Source organism: Gouania willdenowi, chromosome 21 (genome assembly GCF_900634775.1).
Source record: "Gouania willdenowi chromosome 21, fGouWil2.1, whole genome shotgun sequence".
NCBI lineage: Eukaryota > Metazoa > Chordata > Actinopteri > Blenniiformes > Gobiesocidae > Gouania > Gouania willdenowi.
This window is the reverse complement of record NC_041064.1, coordinates 36,375,340-36,397,516: the sequence shown is the minus strand read 5'-3', so window position 1 is coordinate 36,397,516 and position 22,177 is coordinate 36,375,340. Positions and strand designations below refer to the sequence as shown.

General features: G+C 36.8%; 1 protein-coding gene across 1 annotated transcript; it reads left to right on the top strand.

Annotated features, from left to right (window-relative positions):
* The first annotated feature begins 1,215 nt into the window (after positions 1 to 1,215).
* On the top strand, positions 1,216 to 16,597 carry LOC114455161 (rho-related GTP-binding protein RhoE-like). Its single transcript, XM_028436213.1, has 5 exons — positions 1,216 to 1,384; positions 2,213 to 2,300; positions 12,327 to 12,436; positions 14,196 to 14,321; positions 15,160 to 16,597. Exons 1-5 carry the CDS (start codon positions 1,289 to 1,291, stop codon positions 15,385 to 15,387), a joined length of 648 nt encoding a protein of 215 aa, XP_028292014.1. The 5' UTR covers positions 1,216 to 1,288; the 3' UTR covers positions 15,388 to 16,597.
* The last annotated feature ends 5,580 nt before the right edge of the window (positions 16,598 to 22,177 follow it).

The window sequence follows — 22,177 nt, the reverse complement described above, 5'->3', positions numbered from 1 at the left end:
TATATATTAACTGTTTTATTTGCAAATCCTCATTAGCAGATCTGGATCTCTTGCATTACAGTCTATTTATGATTTCTTGTAAAAAGTGTAAAATAAGGTTTTACTGCATTTTAAATTCAAATGCATCTTCTATGATCCTAAAGGTTTGGATCAGGACACAGTTAAGGCCATTATTTGGATTTTTGATTTTGATCCCACAGGAAGCAGGAGCATCATTGGAAAGCTGAAAATTTTACATCTAGTGAATGTGTCCAATTCACAAAATCCATTGTAGCAGACGACAAACGTTGATCAATTACACAAATAAAGACATTACACAGAATAACAAAAAAACACAAAATAACTAATAAATTACACAAAAAAATGAAGAAATTACACAGAATAACAAAAAAACACAAAATAACTAATAAATTACACAAAAAATGAAGAAATTACACAGAATAACAAAAAAACACAAAAAACTAATAAATTACACACAAAAATGAAGAAATTATACAGAATAACAAAGAAAATACACAAAACAACAAAGAAATTACACACGAAAAACTGAGAAATTACACAAAATAACAAAGAAATACACGAAATAACTAAATTATTACACAAAAAAATAAAGACATTACACAGAATAACAAAAAAACACAAAATAACTAATAAATTACACAAAAAATGAAGAAATTACACAGAATAACAAAAAAACACAAAATAACTAATAAATTACACACAAAAATGAAGAAATTACACAAAAAAACAAAAAAAAACACAAAATAACAAAGAAATTACACACGAAAAACTGAGAAATTACACAAAATAACAAATAGATTACACAACATAAAGAAGTTACATACAAATAAAAAACTGAGAAATTACATACATAAAGAATAAATTAAAAAGTCAAACCGAAGCAGTTGCTTTCCATTGTTTGTAACAGATAATAATCAACATCTATAAATAATAAATTGAATTATTAAATTGATTATAAGTATAAATAAAATGTTTCCCTGTCTGAAATCAAAGTGGTGTGAGTGTGATTCCTGGACCTGGTGGTGGATTACTTCTGGAATGAATGATCCACATGTTGAGGGGTTCAGTTACATAGGGTGGGGGGTGGGGGTGGTGGGGGAATGTGGAATGAGCTCATGTCAGAGAATTCCCAGGATCACATTCCTGTGGATGTTCCCCAGAAGCCCCGCCCTCTTGTGTGTGTGTGTGTTAGAGCTACAGTCCTCTACTCCTGGTCCTGGACCCTGGTTCGTGATGATCTGTGCTGAGTTGGGGTCGCGGTCTAAGGATGAATATGTCACCGTGTAAGATGGTGGTTGTGGGGGACAGTGAGTGTGGGAAAACGGCTCTACTCAGCGTGTTCGCCAAGGACTGCTTCCCTCAGGTAAGACCTGGACCTGGACCACCTCCTGGACTATAGGGCCGGGACCATATTTTGAGAACCCTCGACAATACTCAAAAAGTACTCGTGTTTTCTTCAATCTATCTTGTAACGGCAAAATACAATATAGTAGATACATAAGTTGTTAAAAAAAAAACAACCTCTAATCTCCCGTTATTATGATTATTACAATCTGTCATTAAAAATCCCATATAAACTTCCTACAGTGAGAAAACACTTACATTAAATGATCATTAAATATATGAGCTAAACTAAAAATAGGATAATTATCACACAGGAGGGTTTTCATGTTGACATGAATTAAATTCACCAGTATTTGGTTTCTTTCAGTGCTTGTGTGACCATTTCATCAAAACAAAGCGGCATCTTTAATGATTCTGTCACAAACTACTGTAATAACATTACATGTTACTGTAAATAGAAACTCATTAGCTTTCAGAAACTGCTGGAATTTCTCAGATAGAGCAAATATTAGCGGAGTTACAGTCTTTTAAATGACATTTAACCCTTAGTGCTATTGGTACGTTACCGAAGTACAGTACGTAGCGTTTTAATGTTAGGATTAGGATTAGGATTAGGATTAGGATTAGGTTAGGATTAGGTTAGGATTAGGATATAGGTTATCACCCAATATCGCAACATTTTTTACGGTTAAAGTCATTTTCATCTATTAATAAAATCTGGCCTGATGGTGCGGACAACACGAGGACATGTCCAGGTAAATCTGGACGTAGTCATTGGTCACCTGATCCTGGACCACCTCCTGGACCACCAGGACCAGTGTCCTCTGACTGTCTGTCCTGTCCCACAGGCTACGTCCCCACAGTGTTTGAGAACTATACGACTTTCTGGACCTGGACCCTCCACAGGGTGGAACTGAGACTGTGGGACACGTCAGGTGAGAAGGACACGCTGTCCTGTCCTGTCCTGTCCTGTTGTCCTGTTGTCCTGTTGTCCTGTCCTGTCCTGTCCTGTCCTTTCCTGTCCTGTCCTGTTGTCCTGTTGTCCTGTTGTCCTGTCCTGTCCTGTCCTGTCCTGTTGTCCTGTTGTCCTGTTGTCCTGTCCTGCTGTCCTGTTGTCCTGTTGTCCTGTCCTGTTGTGTCCTGTTGTCCTGTTGTCCTGTCCTGTCCTGTCCTGTCCTGTCCTGTCCTGTCCTGTCCTGTCCTGTCCTGTCCTGTCCTGTTGTCCTGTTGTCCTGTCCTGTCCTGTCCTGTCAGACATTGGGAAACTGGCAACACAAAATACACTCTGAGTGAAAACAAGTGATTTTAATTGATGCACCAAAATGAAAATTATTCACTGAAAATGAAAACCAAAAATGAAAAAACCAAAGCCGAAAACTGAAAGATATAATTATGTAAAGTATTAGTCCCATTGCATTTATGGGTATAAATGTGTAACCTCACTAAAATTAAAACATTGCAATTGTATGAATTGATATGAATTCTTAAAAGAATAAAGCAATTAAAAATATGAAAATATTTCATTCCAACAATGCACAATATTAAAAAAAATAAAGATGTTATTTAAATAATGTTGTACAGGTCTATAACTGACTGAGCTGCTGAAAGAGTCACATTAAATATGCTCTCATTAAAACACAAAGAGCATTTATAGAGGCAGTATTATGAAAAAAAATCACATTCTAATGGTTTTGCGACAGTGATATACATTAATTTAGCCTCATTCAGAGGAACAAAGTTTCTCCTCCCTTGTTATTGCACATGTTATAAAAAATCAGCTTCAAACGAAACAGTTGGATTTTTTTCGCTACTTGACGTGACAACACAAAAACTCCTCCTGACAATCCTGGCTCCTCCTACTCTATAGGAACGTGAGCTCCTCCCTCTCAAACTACCTCACAGCTAAAACAAACACTGCAGTTTAATATAGATGCTTTATTGTCATATACGTAAAGCTACATACACTAAATGTGTTCTCTGCATTTCTCCCTGAGGAGCAGTGGGCAGCCACGATGTAGTACCCAGGGAGCAGTTCCACTTTTAGTAGCTGTTATATCACATCGTATCTCCTTTGAGATGATCTGACGTGTTTATGACCCAATGTGACGCAGCAGTTGGACAAAACAAATGAATATCACCTTAAATGCACTATTCTTGTAGTTAATAAAAGCACAAAAAAATAAATAAATAAATTTTCACAAATAAGGAATGAAATCCAATGTACCAATTTATCATTTCTGTAACATACGTTTCTAAAGCTGTATTATAGACCTGCCAAAATAAATCCAAAATGCAGCTAGAAATGTTCAGCACACACTATAACTTAAAGAAAGAAAGTTGCTCAAATTAAGCAGTGTTATTATTCATGATGTTCTACATGATTTATCATAGAAAACTGGATACATGTGCTTTAATATGTGAGATACACTTTAACATGGAGGGACAGACTTACGGTCAGTTGTAAATCACTAAGGTAAACAGCTCTGCTCAGAAAACGCTTTAGTGCTCAGATGTATTCATGAGTCCACAGACAAGTCGGTCCGTTTGTAGACAAGGGCGCGGTGACTGCGGTGTTTGTTCACCTTCTTATAACATCCTGTTTTAGTGAGAAAAGTGCATCACTAGCATCAAAGCAACGTTTATCAAAGGGAACTGGAATGAATGATGAAAAAGATAAAAAAAAAAAAAAATTCATATTGTATATTTTTGTTATTTCTTTAGTCGTCTTGTTTTTCTGTGTAATTTCTCTATTGTTTTGTGTATTTTGCCATTATTTTGTGTAATTTCTTTGTTTTTTTGTGTATTTTTTCCTTCTATTTTGTGTATCTGGAGTTCTTTGAGGATCTGATCATCCATGGGATAATTTGTATATTATTAATAATTTTTTAAGACAGATACACAAGCTGAAATGCAATAGTATCAAGAAACATCACAAGAACAGAGAGTGTGTCAAATAATGAGAAATAATTCAGCCACAAGAACACACAGGGCTGTACTACGCTAGCCGTTAGCGGGCTAAACAACAAAAACACACAAGATAACGACAAAAAGATAATTGAGAAATACACAAAATGACAAACAAAACACAGAATAGAGCTAGTGTGGAGGTTCTTGTGTGGAATGGAGCTAATGTGGAGGTTCTTGTGTGGAATAGAGCTAGTGTGGAGGTTCTTGTGTGGAATAGAGCTAGTGTGGAGGTTCTTGTGTGGAATAGAGCTAATGTGGAGGTTCTTGTGTGGAATGGAGCTAGTGTGGAGGTTCTTGTGTGGAATGGAGCTAGTGTGGAGGTTCTTGTGTGGAATAGAGCTAATGTGGAGGTTCTTGTGTGGAATGGAGCTAGTGTGGAGGTTCTTGTGTGGAATGGAGCTAATGTGGAGGTTCTTGTGTGGAATAGAGCTAATGTGGAGGTTCTTGTGTGGAATGGAGCTAATGTGGAGGTTTTGGTGTGGAATGGAGCTAATGTGGAGGTTCTTGTGTGGAATGGAGCTAATGTGGAGGTTTTGGTGTGGAATGGAGCTAGTGTGGAGGTTCTTGTGTGGAATAGAGCTAGTGTGGAGGTTCTTGTGTGGAATGGAGCTAGTGTGGAGGTTCTTGTGTGGAATGGAGCTAGTGTGGAGGTTCTTGTGTGGAATGGAGCTAATGTGGAGGTTCTTGTGTGGAATGGAGCTAGTGTGGAGGTTCTTGTGTGGAATAGAGCTAGTGTGGAGGTTTTGGTGTGGAATGGAGCTAATGTGGAGGTTCTTGTATGGAATGGAGCTAATGTGGAGGTTTTGGTGTGGAATGGAGCTAGTGTGGAGGTTGTCTTGTTGAGGTTCTGGTGGGTGGGGTGTGAACAGGCTGTAAATCATCCCCCACGTTTAATGTTTCCACAAAGACTGACGCTATTGGTCTGGAATTTAGGCCTTTAGAGCATTAAATATGAACAGATTTACCTCCAGATAACACACACACACACACACACACACTGAGGTATTGAATTACTCAGTGAAAGTCGTTTGTATGATTTTACTCTCAGATAAAAACAGTTCATATTCAAAGTGGGGTGCGGGGCCCAGAGACGGGCGATGCTGGTCTAAAACTTCATATGTTTCTAATCAAAGTGTGTGAAACCAAAGAGGTCGACAAAGCTTTTTAAAGTTTTTTTTGAGGGTTTTTCCCTGTGAATACTTTTGTCTTCTGGGGCGGAACCAACAGTGATTGGTCCATTTGAGAAAAGAAAAAAACGTGTGTGAAGGCATTCACTGTAGTTATGTTTATAAAAGTAAAAGTCTGTACGGAGGTTATAACACATCTGGAATAAGTCCTACAACTCCTTTTTGTCCTTAAAATATGAGACTTTTTCACTACATTATTTTGCTTATTTTTCTGTATTTGTGTGTGTTTTTTTGTTTCATTTTATAAATTCATGGTTGTTTTGTATTTATTTTTCCAGATATTTTGTTGTCTTTTTGTGTATTGTTGTATGCCTTTGTAATACTGTGTGATTGTTAGAGTCATTTTGTACATGTTTCTCTCTTTTTGGTTGTAGTTTTTAGTATATTGTCATTTTTTTTTTAGTATATTGTATTTCTCTATGTTTTTGAATTAAGTTCTGTGTACTTTTGTTTTTCTTTTATGTACACTGTTCTATTGTTTTTGTGTGTTTTTGTACTTGTTTTGTATGTTTTTGAAGAAATTCTGTGTATTTTGCCGTTATTTTGGGTATTTTTGTCATTCGGCTTCAGTGGTTCTGACCAAAAATATTTATTTATGTTATTGTAATGTTATTTTTTCCTAAAGTGAAAGTATGTATTATGCTAATTAATACATCTATAGTCCTTACATGTCGTAATTGTCCTTAAAATCACGAAATTATAAACCTAATTTTTCTCTTTTGGTTGTTGTAATTTTATGTATTTTTCTGTAATTGTGTATTTTTTTGTTTTATTTAATATATTTTCATTTTTGTTTTGCATATTTTTCTGATATTTTTGTAGTCATTTTGTGTGTTTTGGTATTCTTTTGTTTTTCTGTCATTTTGTGTGATTTTTTCTGTCATTTTGCATTTTATTGTCTTTTTGTTGTTGTTTTGCTGATTTTTCTGCAATTTTGTATGTTTTTTTGTGTCCTTTTATGTTTTCACTGTTATTGTGTTTATTTTTCTGATATTTTTTGTAGTTGTTTTGTATCATTTTGTATTGCTGTGTTTGTTACAAGGTTTTTATATAAAGCTGCCTTTCAAAACATAATCAAACAGAGTCAAAGGGAGAAAGAGCTGATGAATCCAGAATACACTGTGTTGAAACAATAACAAATGAAACAAATAATCTTGTTTAATGCTGTATCTGGAACTAAATAGAAATATTATTTATTTTATTAAAGCATTATTTTTGCACAGAGGTAAAAAAGCACAAAGCGTGTGGTGGTAAAAGTGGGTTTTTTCCACTCTCCGCCTCCTCCTCGTTCCCCTCTCAGACATTCCTGTAGAAACTCAACTCTCTCAGCCTCTGAAGAATGAATTTTTCTGGGCCCAGTGAAGGTTTATGAAAACAAACGCTGGTGCTGGTGCCCAGTTTAACACAGGAGGAACCTGATGGGAAAAGATTCCAGCACTGCGTGTGTGTGTGTGTGTGTGTGTGTGTGTGTGTGTGTGGTGTGTGTGTGTGTGTGTGTGTGTGTGTGTGTGTGTGTGTGTGTGCGTGTGTATGTGTGTGTGTATCAGATTTATAAGAAAGGCGGTTGGGTTTGTTGGAATCTGCTACACTGACGTCTCTGAACTGGTTCAGAACATCTGGAGTTAATCTCACACACACACACCACACACACACACACACACACACACACACACACACACCCCCCAACCCCACACACACCACACACACACACACACACACACACACAGGTGTAAAGAGTACAATAAGAGGTAATTTATACAAAAAATACTCAAGTACAAGTAAAAAGTAGCTCAATTAAATAATACTCAAAGTAAAATTTACTAGTTACTTTCACCTCCCACATTTATTGTTGGTAATAAATCTTGGTACGGTTCCCTTGCATACAGTAAACATCTCACATAGAAACTATGCTTGCTAACAAGCATTGGTCTAAATTAAAGTCACATGTTCAAAACTCTTTAACACAACGTGTGAAACTCTGAGTCCATTGAAACTAAGGGCATCACACGCTAGGGGTGTGTGATGCCTGCCATCTGGCATACATTGGTCACGATACGATACAATATATCCCGATAATAAAGTATAAGGCAATTATTGCGATTTTATATATATATATATATATATATATATATATATATATATATATATATATATATATATAGTATATATATATTACTTAAGAAACTCCATCTCTAAATTGTTTGTACACCTTCATAAGTATGGAATCACAGGAGTGCCAAAATTAAAAGGAAATGCATGTGGAAATATAAAGAGAATCAATAATGAAAAAATATACAAATGTAGTTTATTCTTTTCCATTTTGCTTTTGCTTTTTCTGTTTTGTCTTTGTCTGTTCTATTTGCGTTTCAACATTGTTTTTACTTCATGACTCAAGCGGTCGGTAAAACAACGTCAAAGTAAAGACCCGCCCACTGCAAGAGCGGTGGGCGGGTCTTTCTGTCCAGGCTGACTAGTGACTCATACAACAAAAGAACACGTAAAACAAGCTGTAATAATGTAGTGAAATGCCGTGAAGTGTCTAAATGCGTGTGCGTGCACTGTGTTGATGCACTGATGTGTATTCTGCTTGCTTTTAAAATGTAATCCCCGAAGTAATCCCCGTTTTTATAAAAAAAAATAAAATAAAAAAAAACCTGTAATCTGATTACACGTTTTAATAGGCAAGGCAAGGCAAGGCAAATTTATTTATATAGCGCATTTCATACTCAAGGCAACTCAATGTGCTTTACATGATAAAACATTCAATTGTTTAAAATCAATAAGAACATTTAAATCAATAAGAACAATTAAAATCATCAGTAAAATCAATTAAAATCATCAGTAAAATCATCATTACATCAACAACATGACAAAAAATCTCTCTCTCAATCATATGCAGTAGAGAAAAAAAGTGCCTTTAACTTTGATTTAAAAATGTTCACATTGGATGCTGACTTCAGCTCTGCTGGCAGTTTGTTCCACTTCTTTGCAGCATAACAACTAAAAGCAGCATCACCATGTTTTACTGTGAGCTCTGGGCTCCACTATCTGACCTGTGTCCATAGATCTGAGAGACCTGCTGGGTTCATACCTGACCAACATGTCACTGATGTATTCTGGACCAAACCCATTCACAGATTTATACACCAGCAGCAGAACTTTAGAGTCTATTCTGAGGCTGACTGGGAGCCAGTGTAAAGACTTTAAAACTGGAGTAATGTGCTCTGACCTCTTTGTTCTGGTTAAGACCCGAGCTGCAGCGTTCTGAACCAGCTGTAGCTGTTTGATGCTCTTTTGGGGGATTCCTGTCAGAAGACCATTACAATAGTCCAGTCTGCTGGAGATAAAAGCATGGACCAGTTTCTCCTGATCTTTCTGAGCCATTAAACCTTTCACTCTGGAGATGTTCTTTAGGTGGTAGAAGGCTGTTTTTGTGATAGATTTGATCTGACTGCTGAATGTAAGATCTGAGTCAATCAGAACACCAAGGTTTTTGACTTGGTCTTTAGCTTTTAAAGATCGAGACTCAAGATAATTGCTGACAGCAGTCCTCTTTTCCTTGTTACCAAAGACAATCACCTCCGTCTTGTCATGGTTTAGTTGAAGGAAGTTTTCACTCATCCAGCAGTTTACTTTTTCTAAACAGTCACACAACACCTCAATGGGACCATAGTCATCTGGGTTCAGTGATAGATATAGTTGTGTGTCATCTGCATAGCTCTGATAATCAACCTTACAGTTCTGTAAAATTTGTCCTAAAGGAAGCATGTAAAGGTTAAACAGAAGGGGTCCAAGAACAGATCCCTGAGGAACCCCACAGGACATTGGTAATCTGTCAGATTCAAAGTTTCCAATGCTTACAAATAGCTTCGCTCCTCCAAGTATGACTTAAACCATTGCATTACTTTTCCATTTAGTCCGACCCATGTTGCAATCTGTGCAACAAAATTGTATGATCTACAGTGTCAAATGCAGCACTTAGATCCAACAGAATGAGAACAGATACTTTTCCTGAATCAGTGTGCAACCTTATGTCATTGATCACTTTGATAAGAGCAGTTTTCAGTGCTGTGATGAGAACGAAAACCTGACTGAAATTTATCAAATATTTGATAAATGTTAAGAATTGACTCAGTTGGTTGAAGACCACCTTCTCAATGATCTTGGCCATGAATGGAAGGTTGCTGATTGGTCTATAGTTAGCCAGTATAGAGGCATCCAGTGTTCTCTTTTTTAACAGCGGTTTCACAGCAGCTACTTTCAGGGATTTTGGTACGGTGCCTGATTGGAATGAGCAGTTAATTATCTGACACAGATCAGTGACAATTGACTTTACAACAGTTTTAAAGAAGTTTGAGGGTATTGTGTCAAGGCAACACGTTGATGGATTCAGCTGCTGAACAGTTTCCTCTATTGTTTTTGGGTTCACTGTAATAAACTCTAACATTGTAATTGACTCATCCCTCAGTGGTTGAAGCTGTTCAAGCTTTTTGTGATTTTGCTGGTTTGTTCTGATGTTTGACCTTATTGATTGTATTTTTTCATTGAAATATACAGCAAATTCATTGCATTTTCCAGCTGACAGTAATTCAGGGGCTATCTGATCTGGGGGGGTTGTGAGCTTTTCAATTACAGAAACAACGTGCGAGAGTTGTTGACATTTTGGCAATAATTTCAGAAAAGTATTGCTGCCTTGCTTTGAACAAGCCATCATTGAATTTTCGCAGACTTATTTTGTATAGTTCTAGATGAATTTGGAGTTTTGTTGATCTCCATTTACGCTCAGCTCTTCTACCGTCAGATTTCAAATTCTGCAATTATCTCAGTCCCTCCTCCAAGGTGTTTTCTGTGTGTTTGGTTTCTCTTAGTTTTGATGGGAGCCACCACATCTATGACATTACAGACGTTTCTATTATACTCATCCAGAGATCATCAACTGTCCTCAGCACTCAATGTTGGTGTCATTGCTATGGCTTCCATAAACTGTGCACTTGTGTTCTCATTTATGTACCTTTTCTTTAAACAATATACTGACACAGATTACAGTTACATGTTTTTTGTATACTGATTACGTAACCACTGTTACTTGTAATGCTCCCCGAGCCTGCTAATACATAGTGACTGCAAGCAGGAATCATGTGAACAGGTATCAACTAGTCAGCCTGGACAGAAAGACCCGCCCACAAGCAAGAGCGGTGGGCGTGTCTTTCTTTACTTTGACGTTGTTTTAACCGACCGCTTGAGTCATGAAGTAAAAACATGTCAAAACGCAAATAGAACAGACAAAGACAAAACAGAAAAAGCAAAAACAAAATGGAAAAAGAATAAACTACATTTGTATATTTTTCATTATTGATTCTCTTTATATTTCCACATTTTATTATTGATTCTCTTTTTATTTCAAATTTGTATTATTGATTCTTTTATATTTCTACATGCATTTCCTTTCAATTTTGGCACTCCTGTGATTCCATACATAAGAACATTATGTATGAAATATATTTTATTGGCATATTTTACACTCAAAACATTAGCTTTAACACTCCATGTGCCAACAACTTAAAATAAAGGAATAACGTACAGTCTGTTTGTGGGTTTTAAACCAACTTTGCCTTTAGTGCAACTTATGAGGTACAGTATATGCTTAGAACAACAAATAAATGCAGAAAGTTCGTACTTTCTTTTTAAAGTTTATTGAAAAAACCCAAGGTTTCAGCACTTCTTTGTTACAATGTCTCCTGCAGTGGAAAATACTTTCCTGGTTAAATAAAGATTTACAAAAATTTTTATTTTAAATTAGGAAAAAATCGATATTGATGCATTTAGAATCAATCCGAGAGTCGTGCGACGTAATATTGCAGAACTACACTAAATACATTCAGTGACTACAGTCACCAAACTTCATGAACTGTTTACTCGGCCACGAGTTATTATTATTAATGATAAATTATTATAATTAGTTCACCACCTGCAAAACACTGTACTTTTAGAGCACCTTTCTCTAATGCTAACACACTTTGTTCAAAACAGTTAAAAACACAATCGAAACAGAAAGAAAAAAACATAGTGAATGTGCTGCAGCCACATTGAAATCTATTAAAAATTACAAAAAAAAATATTGACGATAAAAAATAAGTAAAACGATAATGCAATTCCAAACACAGAGACCACATTCTGCATTTTTATTAAATATTTTTTGTAAGTAGGATTCTTATGCAAAAGCACAAATGTTCTTACTGTAAAGTGCTGCATTCCTGATTTAGTCTTATTGCAACATATCACAACATATATAACAATTTAGAACCATCAAAGTGCAACAGTCTTATCTTATAATTAAATACTGATTTACCTGACAGAAATGATTCAAAGATCAGATGTATTTAATGTAATGCTCTTTGTTGTTAGTATTGTGTAGTTCAGTGTGTGTTTCCACAGTGACGTGTATGAAGTGTTATGTTGGTGAGAAACACTTTTTATGATGACATAACTGTTGATCTGAGATCATGATGGACATGCAGGCTGTGTTAGAGTTTAGATCATGTGACTTCAGTTTGGACCAATGATTGTCAGCAATAGAAAAAAGCTGTAGACTGTGGAACATCAGTAAATGACTAATCAACATGTATACTAGTGATATAAAGAGAGAAATCAAAAACAGAAACGAAGGAGAAACCAACCTAAACATGTTTGTTGGTGAGTTCTGATGTTCTCTAACATCTGCTGTGGTTCAGCTCTGACATCATTTTCAGCTCCAGATGTTTTTGTGTGACGATGCTAATCAGACGTTGGTGTTTCCTCTCTCTGAAGGATCTCCTTACTACGACAACGTGAGGCCTCTGACTTACCCTGACGCTGACATGGTTCTCATCTGCTTCGACATCAGCCGACCAGAGACGTTAGACAGTGTCCTGAGGAAGGTGAGCGCTATGATCTGTGGCGGTTATTTATCGGGTCATTATCCCACGCACTTCAGTCTAAAAAAATCTACCAATTGTTTTTTAATTATTCAATATTCACACTACAATGTTTTAGTTTGATCTGATGAATACTTTTTAGATATGGACAATTTAGGTAAGGAACTCCATCCCATAGAAAGGTAAATATGGTATGGTAATAAGCTCCACCTACTCTCTCAGAATATAGAAAAAGATCTGCTATTACTGTTATGATAATGATGATGGATATACCGTATATTAATCTGTTTTGAAGGAAAAACACCCCCCAAAAAGCAAAAATGTAGAATGTGAGATATTTATTGTTTTAAAAAATAAATGTTTTTCTGATGCAATGGTTATTATATATTAAGACCAAACAGAACAACAAAAATATGCAGAAAAGAGAAAAAATACACTTAAATGGTTGAAAATGGACAAGGAACAGCAAAAATACAATAAATGACAACAAAAATTACAGAAAATGACAAGAAAATATGTAAAACAACAACAAAAAACTGCAAAAAAATACACACAATTGAATCCAAAACACACACAATGGGAGAAAAATATATAAAATAACTACAAACACAACAATACACTAAACAAGCTGATTAATCAATTTCCTGGTGTTATACTTGTTTCACTGGTTTTCTCCTTCCCTTGACTTTAAATAGTAATAAGGTCATTCCATGTCAATCCAACAAATACTCCTCGCACTTTAGTCTAAAAAAATTATTACATTTTACCAATTGTTCCATAATCATTCAAAAGACACACTGTACATTTATTGAGATTTTGAGATATGGACACTTTAGTGAGGGGGGTGTGTCCTTATTATTCTTCCATTTTCATCTTCCAATATATCAGTAACTCCATCACATATAAAGGTAAATATGGTATAGAAATAAGCTCCACCTACTCTCTCAGAATATAGAAATAGATCTGCTATACATCATATTTATCTGGTGGACATGTCAGCTCCTCTAAATAGTCACAAAGTCAGTGTGTGTTTGGGTCTGGAACATGTTTGGGTCTTCAGTAAACTACTTAGCATATGTCTCAGCTCCCTGTAATGTGATCAGCTTAGAGCTATGAACATAGACTGTTCACATCACTAATGATTAGTCACAGATATGCATTGGTTCTAGACTCACACGCTCTGGAAATATGAAAAAACACATTTTTTTTTTTACTATTTTCATTGGCCCATAACTGCAAGTGAGAATGTAAGAAAAAAATCTGATCTGTTTTAATTTATAGTATAAATGTTACTCTTTATTGGGATATAAAATAATTTTTCTTTATGAGACTTCTTCATTTTTATTTTGGACCCAAACTTTTGTTATTTCATCACGTACCAATATTGAAAATCCTTTATGAGGCCATTGTAGCTTGGCTCTGTGTCATAATAATTTATTGTTTATTAGTTTTTCACTAGTAACGTAAAAAATAATACATGACACCCAGTGACCAGAAGTTTACATGCTAATGTTTGTGACATTAAATGGTTTTTAGTGAGAAAACATGATTTAAAAAAACAATTTGGAAATTTTTGGATCATTATGATAAACACGTGGTGAAATATCTCCATATATCGCAAAGTCAACTTTTAAATGTCTAATAATCGCCTTTTTTTCTCACTGTGAGTGTTTTCCTTTATCCTGGTCAGTGCTTCTAACGCTTGTGTTTCTGATTCAGCGTTGTTGTTGAATGTAAAAGTCAGACTGTGTGGTGTGTGCAGTGGAGAGCAGAGGTGAAGGAGTTCTGTCCTGATACCAGGATGCTGCTGGTGGGCTGTAAACTGGACCTACGCACAGACCTGTTCACCAGGTCCCACAGCAGACAGACTCCAGTGTCCTACGACCAGGTGCCTCCTCCTCCTCCTCCTCCTCCTCCTCCTCCTCCTCTTCCTCCTCCTCCTCCTCCTCCTCCTCCTCTTCCTCCTCCTCCTCCTCTTCCTCCTCCTCATCATTTAGAGACTAATGCACAAGAAAGTAATTTAATAGAATAATTAAAAAGAAACAAGTGAGAGATTAAAAAATAAAGCAGAGAAGGGAGGGATTTATAAAATCTAAAACATTGAAATTAGCATAAAAACAGTCGAAGTTAAAAACAACAATAAACAACAATAAAAGCTGATTTTAACCTGTTTTGTGTGACTTCAACAGTTAATGATTACTTGTTAATTTCAGCCACCAGAGCATGTCAGCACACTGTTTAAGGGAGAGTAAAGGTCCCTTAGGTCCCTGATTATTTAGAGCAACCAAAAGCAGCACAAGTTGATATTTTAACTGAAAAAGCTTCTAAATGATTTAAAAATCAGGCTGAATGTTTCACTCCAATAGAAAACAATGGGTTGTTTACAGGCAGTGGGGCCGTGTGACATCATCAATCACATGATTTCAAGATAGAGGAACACAGGCTCTAAAACTGTAAAGTAGTCCTATTTTTCAAAGGCAATACACTTATTTTGTGTTTTGTTAGATATAGATCGACTAACAAAGACATTTCAAAGATTTTTGGACAAACTTGTAAAAACAGGAAGATCCCTTTAATGCTCCCGTGCATCCACAGTTATGCTCTTTTTCGTACGATTACAAAATCTAATGTCTTGAGTGTTTTTCCAATCCAAACTTGGATGCAGTCATGTAATTTCCCGACTCCTGTGAATGCATCATTAGATCCTCTGATACTTTGTGTCGTAGGGCTTCAACACGGCCAAACAGCTGAGCGTCCCGTACCTGGAGTGTTCCTCCCTGCAGTCTGAGACCAGCATCAGGGACATCTTCCACATGGCTACGTTAGCCTGCGTTAGCAAGGACAAGAAGAGCATGAAGAGGAGGAAGTCCTCATGTAACAAGAGGACGTCTGTGGTCGGAGGAGGCGTGGCTAACATTCACAAACCTAAAGCCAGGAGCTGTGTGCTTATGTGAACACACACACACTCACACACAGATGGAACCAGCTCTGGAATATATGAAGGAAGACGAAGTGGCCACGATCAGCTTATGAAGAACATCACCTTTCATCACCTTATCATACGTGATGAGTTAGGATTCACTCACATTAAATAGACGCTTTTTGGTGAGGTGGGATTCATAGAACATTGGTATGTTTTTGGTCAGTCCATCTCATTTGAGGAGAAACAAAGCGTATACCTGTAGTGGAAATGTATATAACAAAAAATGTGTTCAATGTATTACCAATAAACAAAATATGTGCAGCTTTTTAAAATATAAAAACAGATTAAAATAACTTTTTAGAATGATTTTATACCTTGGGGCATAAACTATGGAGAGTCGCCATTTTGGTCAGTATAAGACACATGTTCATTGATCAGCATGGCCTGTTGCTTTGAATAACTGGTGCATTGTGGGAGGTAGAGGTGTAACAGGTGTGTTTACATTGTGTGAAATGTAGTTTTTCAGCAGCCGTGTGGAACCTCCCCCTCAGTGATAAAGCGATGAAATTTTACATTTCTCACCAACTACCTGACAGACAGAGCTGTTGTTAGCAGCAGAAACGAGCCATGGCTGAGTAGTTAGGTGTTGGAAGTGCACAAATATGGTTAGAAACTGTGATGAAAGCTGCGTGAAACGATGTCTGTTCATTGATTGGATGATGCTCCACTACCTTTGAGTATCAGCACCTTCACGGCGCCCTAACCAGCAGCTAAGTTCTCCTGACAGAGTTCATCATTTAGCCACAAAAAAATAAGAAGAACAATGTAGTGGGGGTGTGGTTAGTGCCATGACACCCCCCATAGTATCTCCTGGAAGTAGAAATGTAGTAGTGCTCTGAACAAGTACGTTTACAAGCTGCATTCAACCACTTTCTGTGAAAGAATTCTGTCAGACTTTGGCTTGGTGCCCATTAGCTTAGCCCATTAGCTTAGCCCATTAGCTTAGCCCATTAGCTTAGCCCACAGATCCATATCTCACAGCAGCACCTCTGTGAGGTTTTTCTCTTGTTGTCATAGCAACCATTGGCTTTACACTCCACCATTGTTTGGAAACTGACCTGTCCAAAATGGCAACTCTCCATAGTTTATTCCCCAAAGTATAAAATTGTTCTAAAAAGTCATTTTAATGTGTTTTTTTTTTCTGTTTTAAAAAAGGTGCACGTATTTTTTTTTTTTTTTTATTATTGGCATACATTTATGTTATATACTGTACATTGTTGTTTGTTTCTTGGTTAATGGCGCATTGCAACCAACTTGAATAGGTGCATTTCGCCACCTACTGCACTGGAGTGTGTCAATCTTTGTATATTATAGTTAGGTTAGGCCGAGCCCACACTAACAAAGACAAACTCAGAGATGTGGAGGTTTGAGCTGCGTTAGCTAACCCGACCACGCTAACTTTGAAGATGAAATGCTTCAGCTTTACAGAAGCTGTTCACTCCCTTTGTGTAATTCATCTTACCTGTAGACCAACTTATCTGTTTCATTAAGACCCTTAAACAACACTGAGGTAGAGCTAGAAGTGTTTGATTGAGTCTGTGCATGCTCAGGGAGAACATGCAAACTCCACATTGTGGTTTCAGCACACAGCTTTCACCTGTTGATGCATCGACTGCACATCATGTTAACCCTACGTTTCCTGTGGATGATTCTCATCATGGCATTGCTTTATGGGGCACCGATTGTAAAGTTGCACATGCTAAAATAAACGGCAACTTTTCACCATATTTAGCAACAAACCACGTTTAAAAAACATATGTGATTGCGTCAATGAGTTTTTATTTTGGTACTTCCGGTGAATTTGCACATGAGCTAAATATTTAGTTTCACCCGTGTCATTTATGTTTAGATTTAATATTTTACATTTAGATTTAATATTTAACATTTAGATTTAATATTTAACATTCAGATTTAGGTTTAACATTTAGATTTAGATCTAACATTTAGATTTAGTTGGATGGACATTTTACGAGAAAAAAATATCACAAATTTCCCAAATATTGCTGTAAATCTGATCAAAAGTAACTTAAAAAAATTGCACATATGTTTTTTAAATGTGGTTTGTTGCAAAATTTTATGAAAATCTGCTGTTTATTTTAGCATGTGCAACTTTACAATTGCCACCCCATATTGATTCAATGTGATGACGTCACAGATATTTTCATTCCTCTAAAAACAAGAGAGGGTTCTGACGTACGTCGAGAAGCGTTTAGATGTTTATCCTCTAAGAACTTTTTATCTTTTACTAAAAAAAAAAAACATTTGGTTCTGTGTTAGAGTAGATTTTTTTGACTTGTGTTTCCACTAAACAACTAAAACCATGAAGTTTATAACTGTAATAAATAATGATCCATTGTATGACATGTTCTCTACATCACTGTGGATGGAAGTCGTTATTTGAGAAATATTTTCTGGGTTTAACATCAAACATTAACTGTGAGATGAAGAATAATAGTTTATCTTAGAATCTTGAGAGTTTTTGATCAATGGAACGTTTTAAAATCTTTTAGTTTTTCAAATCTAAAAACTGCAGCAACTTTCATATTTTTGTACAAATTACAGATGTTTGAGAAAGAAATGAGACATGATTTTAAATAAATGTGCAAACGCCAGTATGTGTGTGTGTGTGTGTGTGTGTGTGTGTGTGTGTGTGTGTGTGTGTGTGTGTGTGTGTGTGTGTGTGTGTGTGTGTTAGACTTCCAGTCGTCCACACAACACACACCAGACTTGGGCAACTGCTCCACCAGGGGCCACATGTGGCCCTCAATCTAAGTTAGTGAGCAAATCAACTGAAGAAATACACACAATTACACAGAAAAACACCTTATATTACCGAAAAAATATTAGGAAAACAAAAATAAACAAAATGACAGCAAAAATAGACATAACTATTCCAAAAACACAACACATCTACAAAAACACACAAAAAATTCAGAAATGTACAAAGAATACACTAAATTGCTCCCACAAAACGAAAACAACAAAAATACAGAACATTTTACAAAATGACAGCAGAAATACAGAAAATGACTTAAAAATTACACAAAAACAACTATGAAAATACAAAGAAGTCAAAATCAATAAAATAAAAAAAGGGATAAAAACACATAATGACAACAAAAAAAAGACACAATTACTCCAAAAACACACAAAACGTCTATAAAAACAATTGTAAAAATACAAAAAAAAAATGTTTTTTCCAGTGACAAAGTAGGAAAATCATCATGAAGAGGGACAGGATGCGGAAAAAGAGGCGGACCACCTCCAGGTTAGCGTTGGACACCTGTGGGCAGGAGGAGGGCAGAATCCAACGGTGAGACAATCACATGTTCTGGTGGAGAGAGTCATGCATATCTAAGTCCTCAGTGAATGACTGACCACTATTAGCAATGTAGCTGCCTGCTGTGCAGACTCCTTAACAGTAGGTGGCGATATCTGTGTCTGTGACTGAGCCAACATTCATCACTCTGAATTCTATATGTTAATTGTATGTAATTTATTTATGTATTAATTTGTAGAGCTTACCTTATTTGACCCATCCCTGAGGAGCAGGGGTAAAGGGATATATCATAATGTCACGGACCTTTATGTGCTGACTATGAAATATTCCAGCATGCATGCTTACATAAACAACAATAGATAATATTTCTCCATTCACAAGTAACACACACACGCACACACACACACACAAGAACCACTCCCCTGCTCTGTCTGTCTGGGGTCTTTCTTCTTCTACCAGCACGCTAGGAACAGGAACTTAGAACCAGCTCTGTATTCTATGTAACCTTATAAATCTGCTTTTAATAATAATACAAATACTCATTTGACACCAACCAGAATTCTCCTGTACTTATTTGAACATGATCTTCATTGTCACAACAGTGAGCAAACTTTTCACAAATTCCTTGGACTCAGTGACTTTAATTACTCTATCTCTGTCACTCTGACAGCATCAATATGTTTGATCTAATGATGGAAGTGTATCAGTTCAATGTAAATGGTCTAGAACAAACATGATTTGAAGTCTTTAAGGATCATCTCTGCCCAGAAAACTGCACCGGGCTGTGGCAGTTTACAAAAGTCTAAAATATTCCCATTATTCTCAAAATGAAGAATGAGGCCTTTTACTTTATCTGTGAGAATTTTGAGGAGTTTTCACTCTGTGAATAATTTTTGCAGCTTGCGGTGCAGGAACTGGATGAAATCCTGGGTCAGGATGACCTTACTGTGACCCAGGAGAGCAGAGTTTATCAAAGTGTTTTTAGGTGCATAAACCACATATTGGAGGAACGACAGGGAGCCATTGCTTCACTGTTCAAACCCTGAGTCCCACCTCTTGGTCTCTGATACCCTTCAAGTCATGTCTCAACCTTCGTTACTCTGCTCTGAGTCTGGGATCAACAACACCTTGTTTTGCCGTCGCTTGCCAAACGCCGTCTTACTGATGGTTAGATTATGTTTTAAGAGCATACTGGCCTTTGACCAGAACTAACAGCTGGATCACTGTTCACACTCATCACAGTCTGGAGGATCACATGACTGACTTCCACGGCACTGTCTTCTTTGGTAGATGCCTCTACATTGTGGGTGGTCATTTAGCTTGGTTGATCCCCTCTAACAAAGTGTGGAGGTTTAATCTAGTCACACACACTAGGCAGGAGATGTCACCAATGCAGGAGTCACAGTCACATGGTGAGTGTTACCATGCTAAAGGAATGTATCTACGCTATGGGAGGCTGTGATGAGGATAACACCTCACACAGAACTGCTGAACGCTACCAGCCCGACATCAACCAGTGGATGTTCATTGCATCAATGAATGAAAGAAGGAAAATCACCAGCTGCACTACACTGAACAACAAGATTTACATATGTGGAGGATAGATTAATATTAGAGATCTGAATACTGCTGAGTATTACAACCCAGACACCAACCAGTGGACACTGGTCACTCCCATGGGAACACCTCGGTATGAACTTGGGGTTGTTGCATATACTGTATGGGCCACATTTGTGCAGTTGGAGGCTTCGACTGCTACAGAGAGCTGAGGTCTGCTGAAGCTTACAACCCAGTGACCAACACCTGGCATGATGTCCCTGAAATGTCCCACAGATGCTGTGGCTTAGACATTGCAGTGATGAACAATCGGATCTTTGTTGTCTCATGTTGGACAGAAAAAAGAATTGTTGAGTGCTATGACTGCACAACAAATACTTGGTCTGTGGTATTTTCTGGCAATAGCTGCTACTGCCATGATTTTGTGAGTTGCTGTGTGATTTCTGGACTTCCCAACATGACTGAGTACTGTCCCCTTGTGAACCTGTCATACCCAGGAGACGTATAAACGAGTATAAACTAGATACTGAAAGAGAGCAAATGTTAAAGTGTTTAAAGACATTGGACTGTGTGAACAAATGAGTCGGTTCATGTCCCAGTTCAGATGGGACGGTTTTAATTAGCTGGAGCAACCTGAGTAGGTGATGATCTAAAAAAAATAACAATGTGGTTGTGAGGGTTGTGGGTGCACAACATATAGCAGATGTGGAGATGTACTGAATTTAATTAGATTTAATAGTGATTTGCACGTCTGGCTCACAGCAAGGCCATGGGTTCAAGCCCTGGACACTTTAAGGAGGTTGCATTTTCTCCCCATGCTTGTTGTGGACTTTCTTCTGAACATCCAAAAAAACAACAAAAAAAGTATTTGTGCCAGGTTAATGTAATGATTAACACGTCTGCCTCACTGGAACAAAATGAGTCCAAAAACAACAATAAAAAGTACAAATAAATAAAATACAAAAAAAGGGCAAAAACAAAAATACACAAAATGACAACAAAAATAGACACAATTACTCCAAAAACACACAAGACTTCAATAAAAACACACGAAAATTACTTAAAAAAAAAATAAGAAAAAAAAATACACAAAGTGACACAGAAAAACATAAAATTACCAAAAAAAAAGTTAAACAAAAATACACCAGATGACTCAAATATTACACAAAGGGGGTATGTTACAAAGTGAGATTATCTCTTATTGCGCTAACTTCCAAGATTTAATCAGTGTGTGACTGGACTATAAAGCTCGCTAACATCTTATGGAGCTAAATCACCATGGTAACTTATGCTGTACGACTAGCCTGCACGGGACCTGGTTTTGCTCTAGCTTGGATCTTAAGCCCCGCCTCTGGACCAATCAGGTCTCTTAGAAAATGACCTGCCCATTGTTAGAAGATCCTGGTTGGTGCAGATCTGACAGCTGAGTTTAGGAAAGAAAGTTTATTAATGGATCAATTAATCCTTTCATTTACTGATGACATCCTTTAGGGAAGATAAAAATCTACAGTCAGCTGATGAAGCCTGTCTTTGCATGCAGATGAAGTCATTAATTAATTAATTCATACGCTAGACCGCATGAGCAAGAAAACGCTGCAGTGCAACAATGTGCTCTCGTCCCAGTGTGTGTGTGTGTGTGTGTGTGTGTGATAAATAGGTTTATCTGAATAGAAACACATGTGTACTGTAAAGAAAACTGATCAGAGCGCTGTCTGTTTATCATCCAATGGATTCATATCATAAATAATCTCACGCTTTTGCACATTAACAGTATCAGCAGCTTCCTGCCTGGATTCTTTCATTCATGCCTTTTCTGTAACAACAGTTTTGTTTTTGGTCTGATTTATGGATTTTAAATATTCATCATTTTAAACTTAAGCAACACCTGACCTGGTCGGGACCAAGTTATGTAGTGGATCAGATC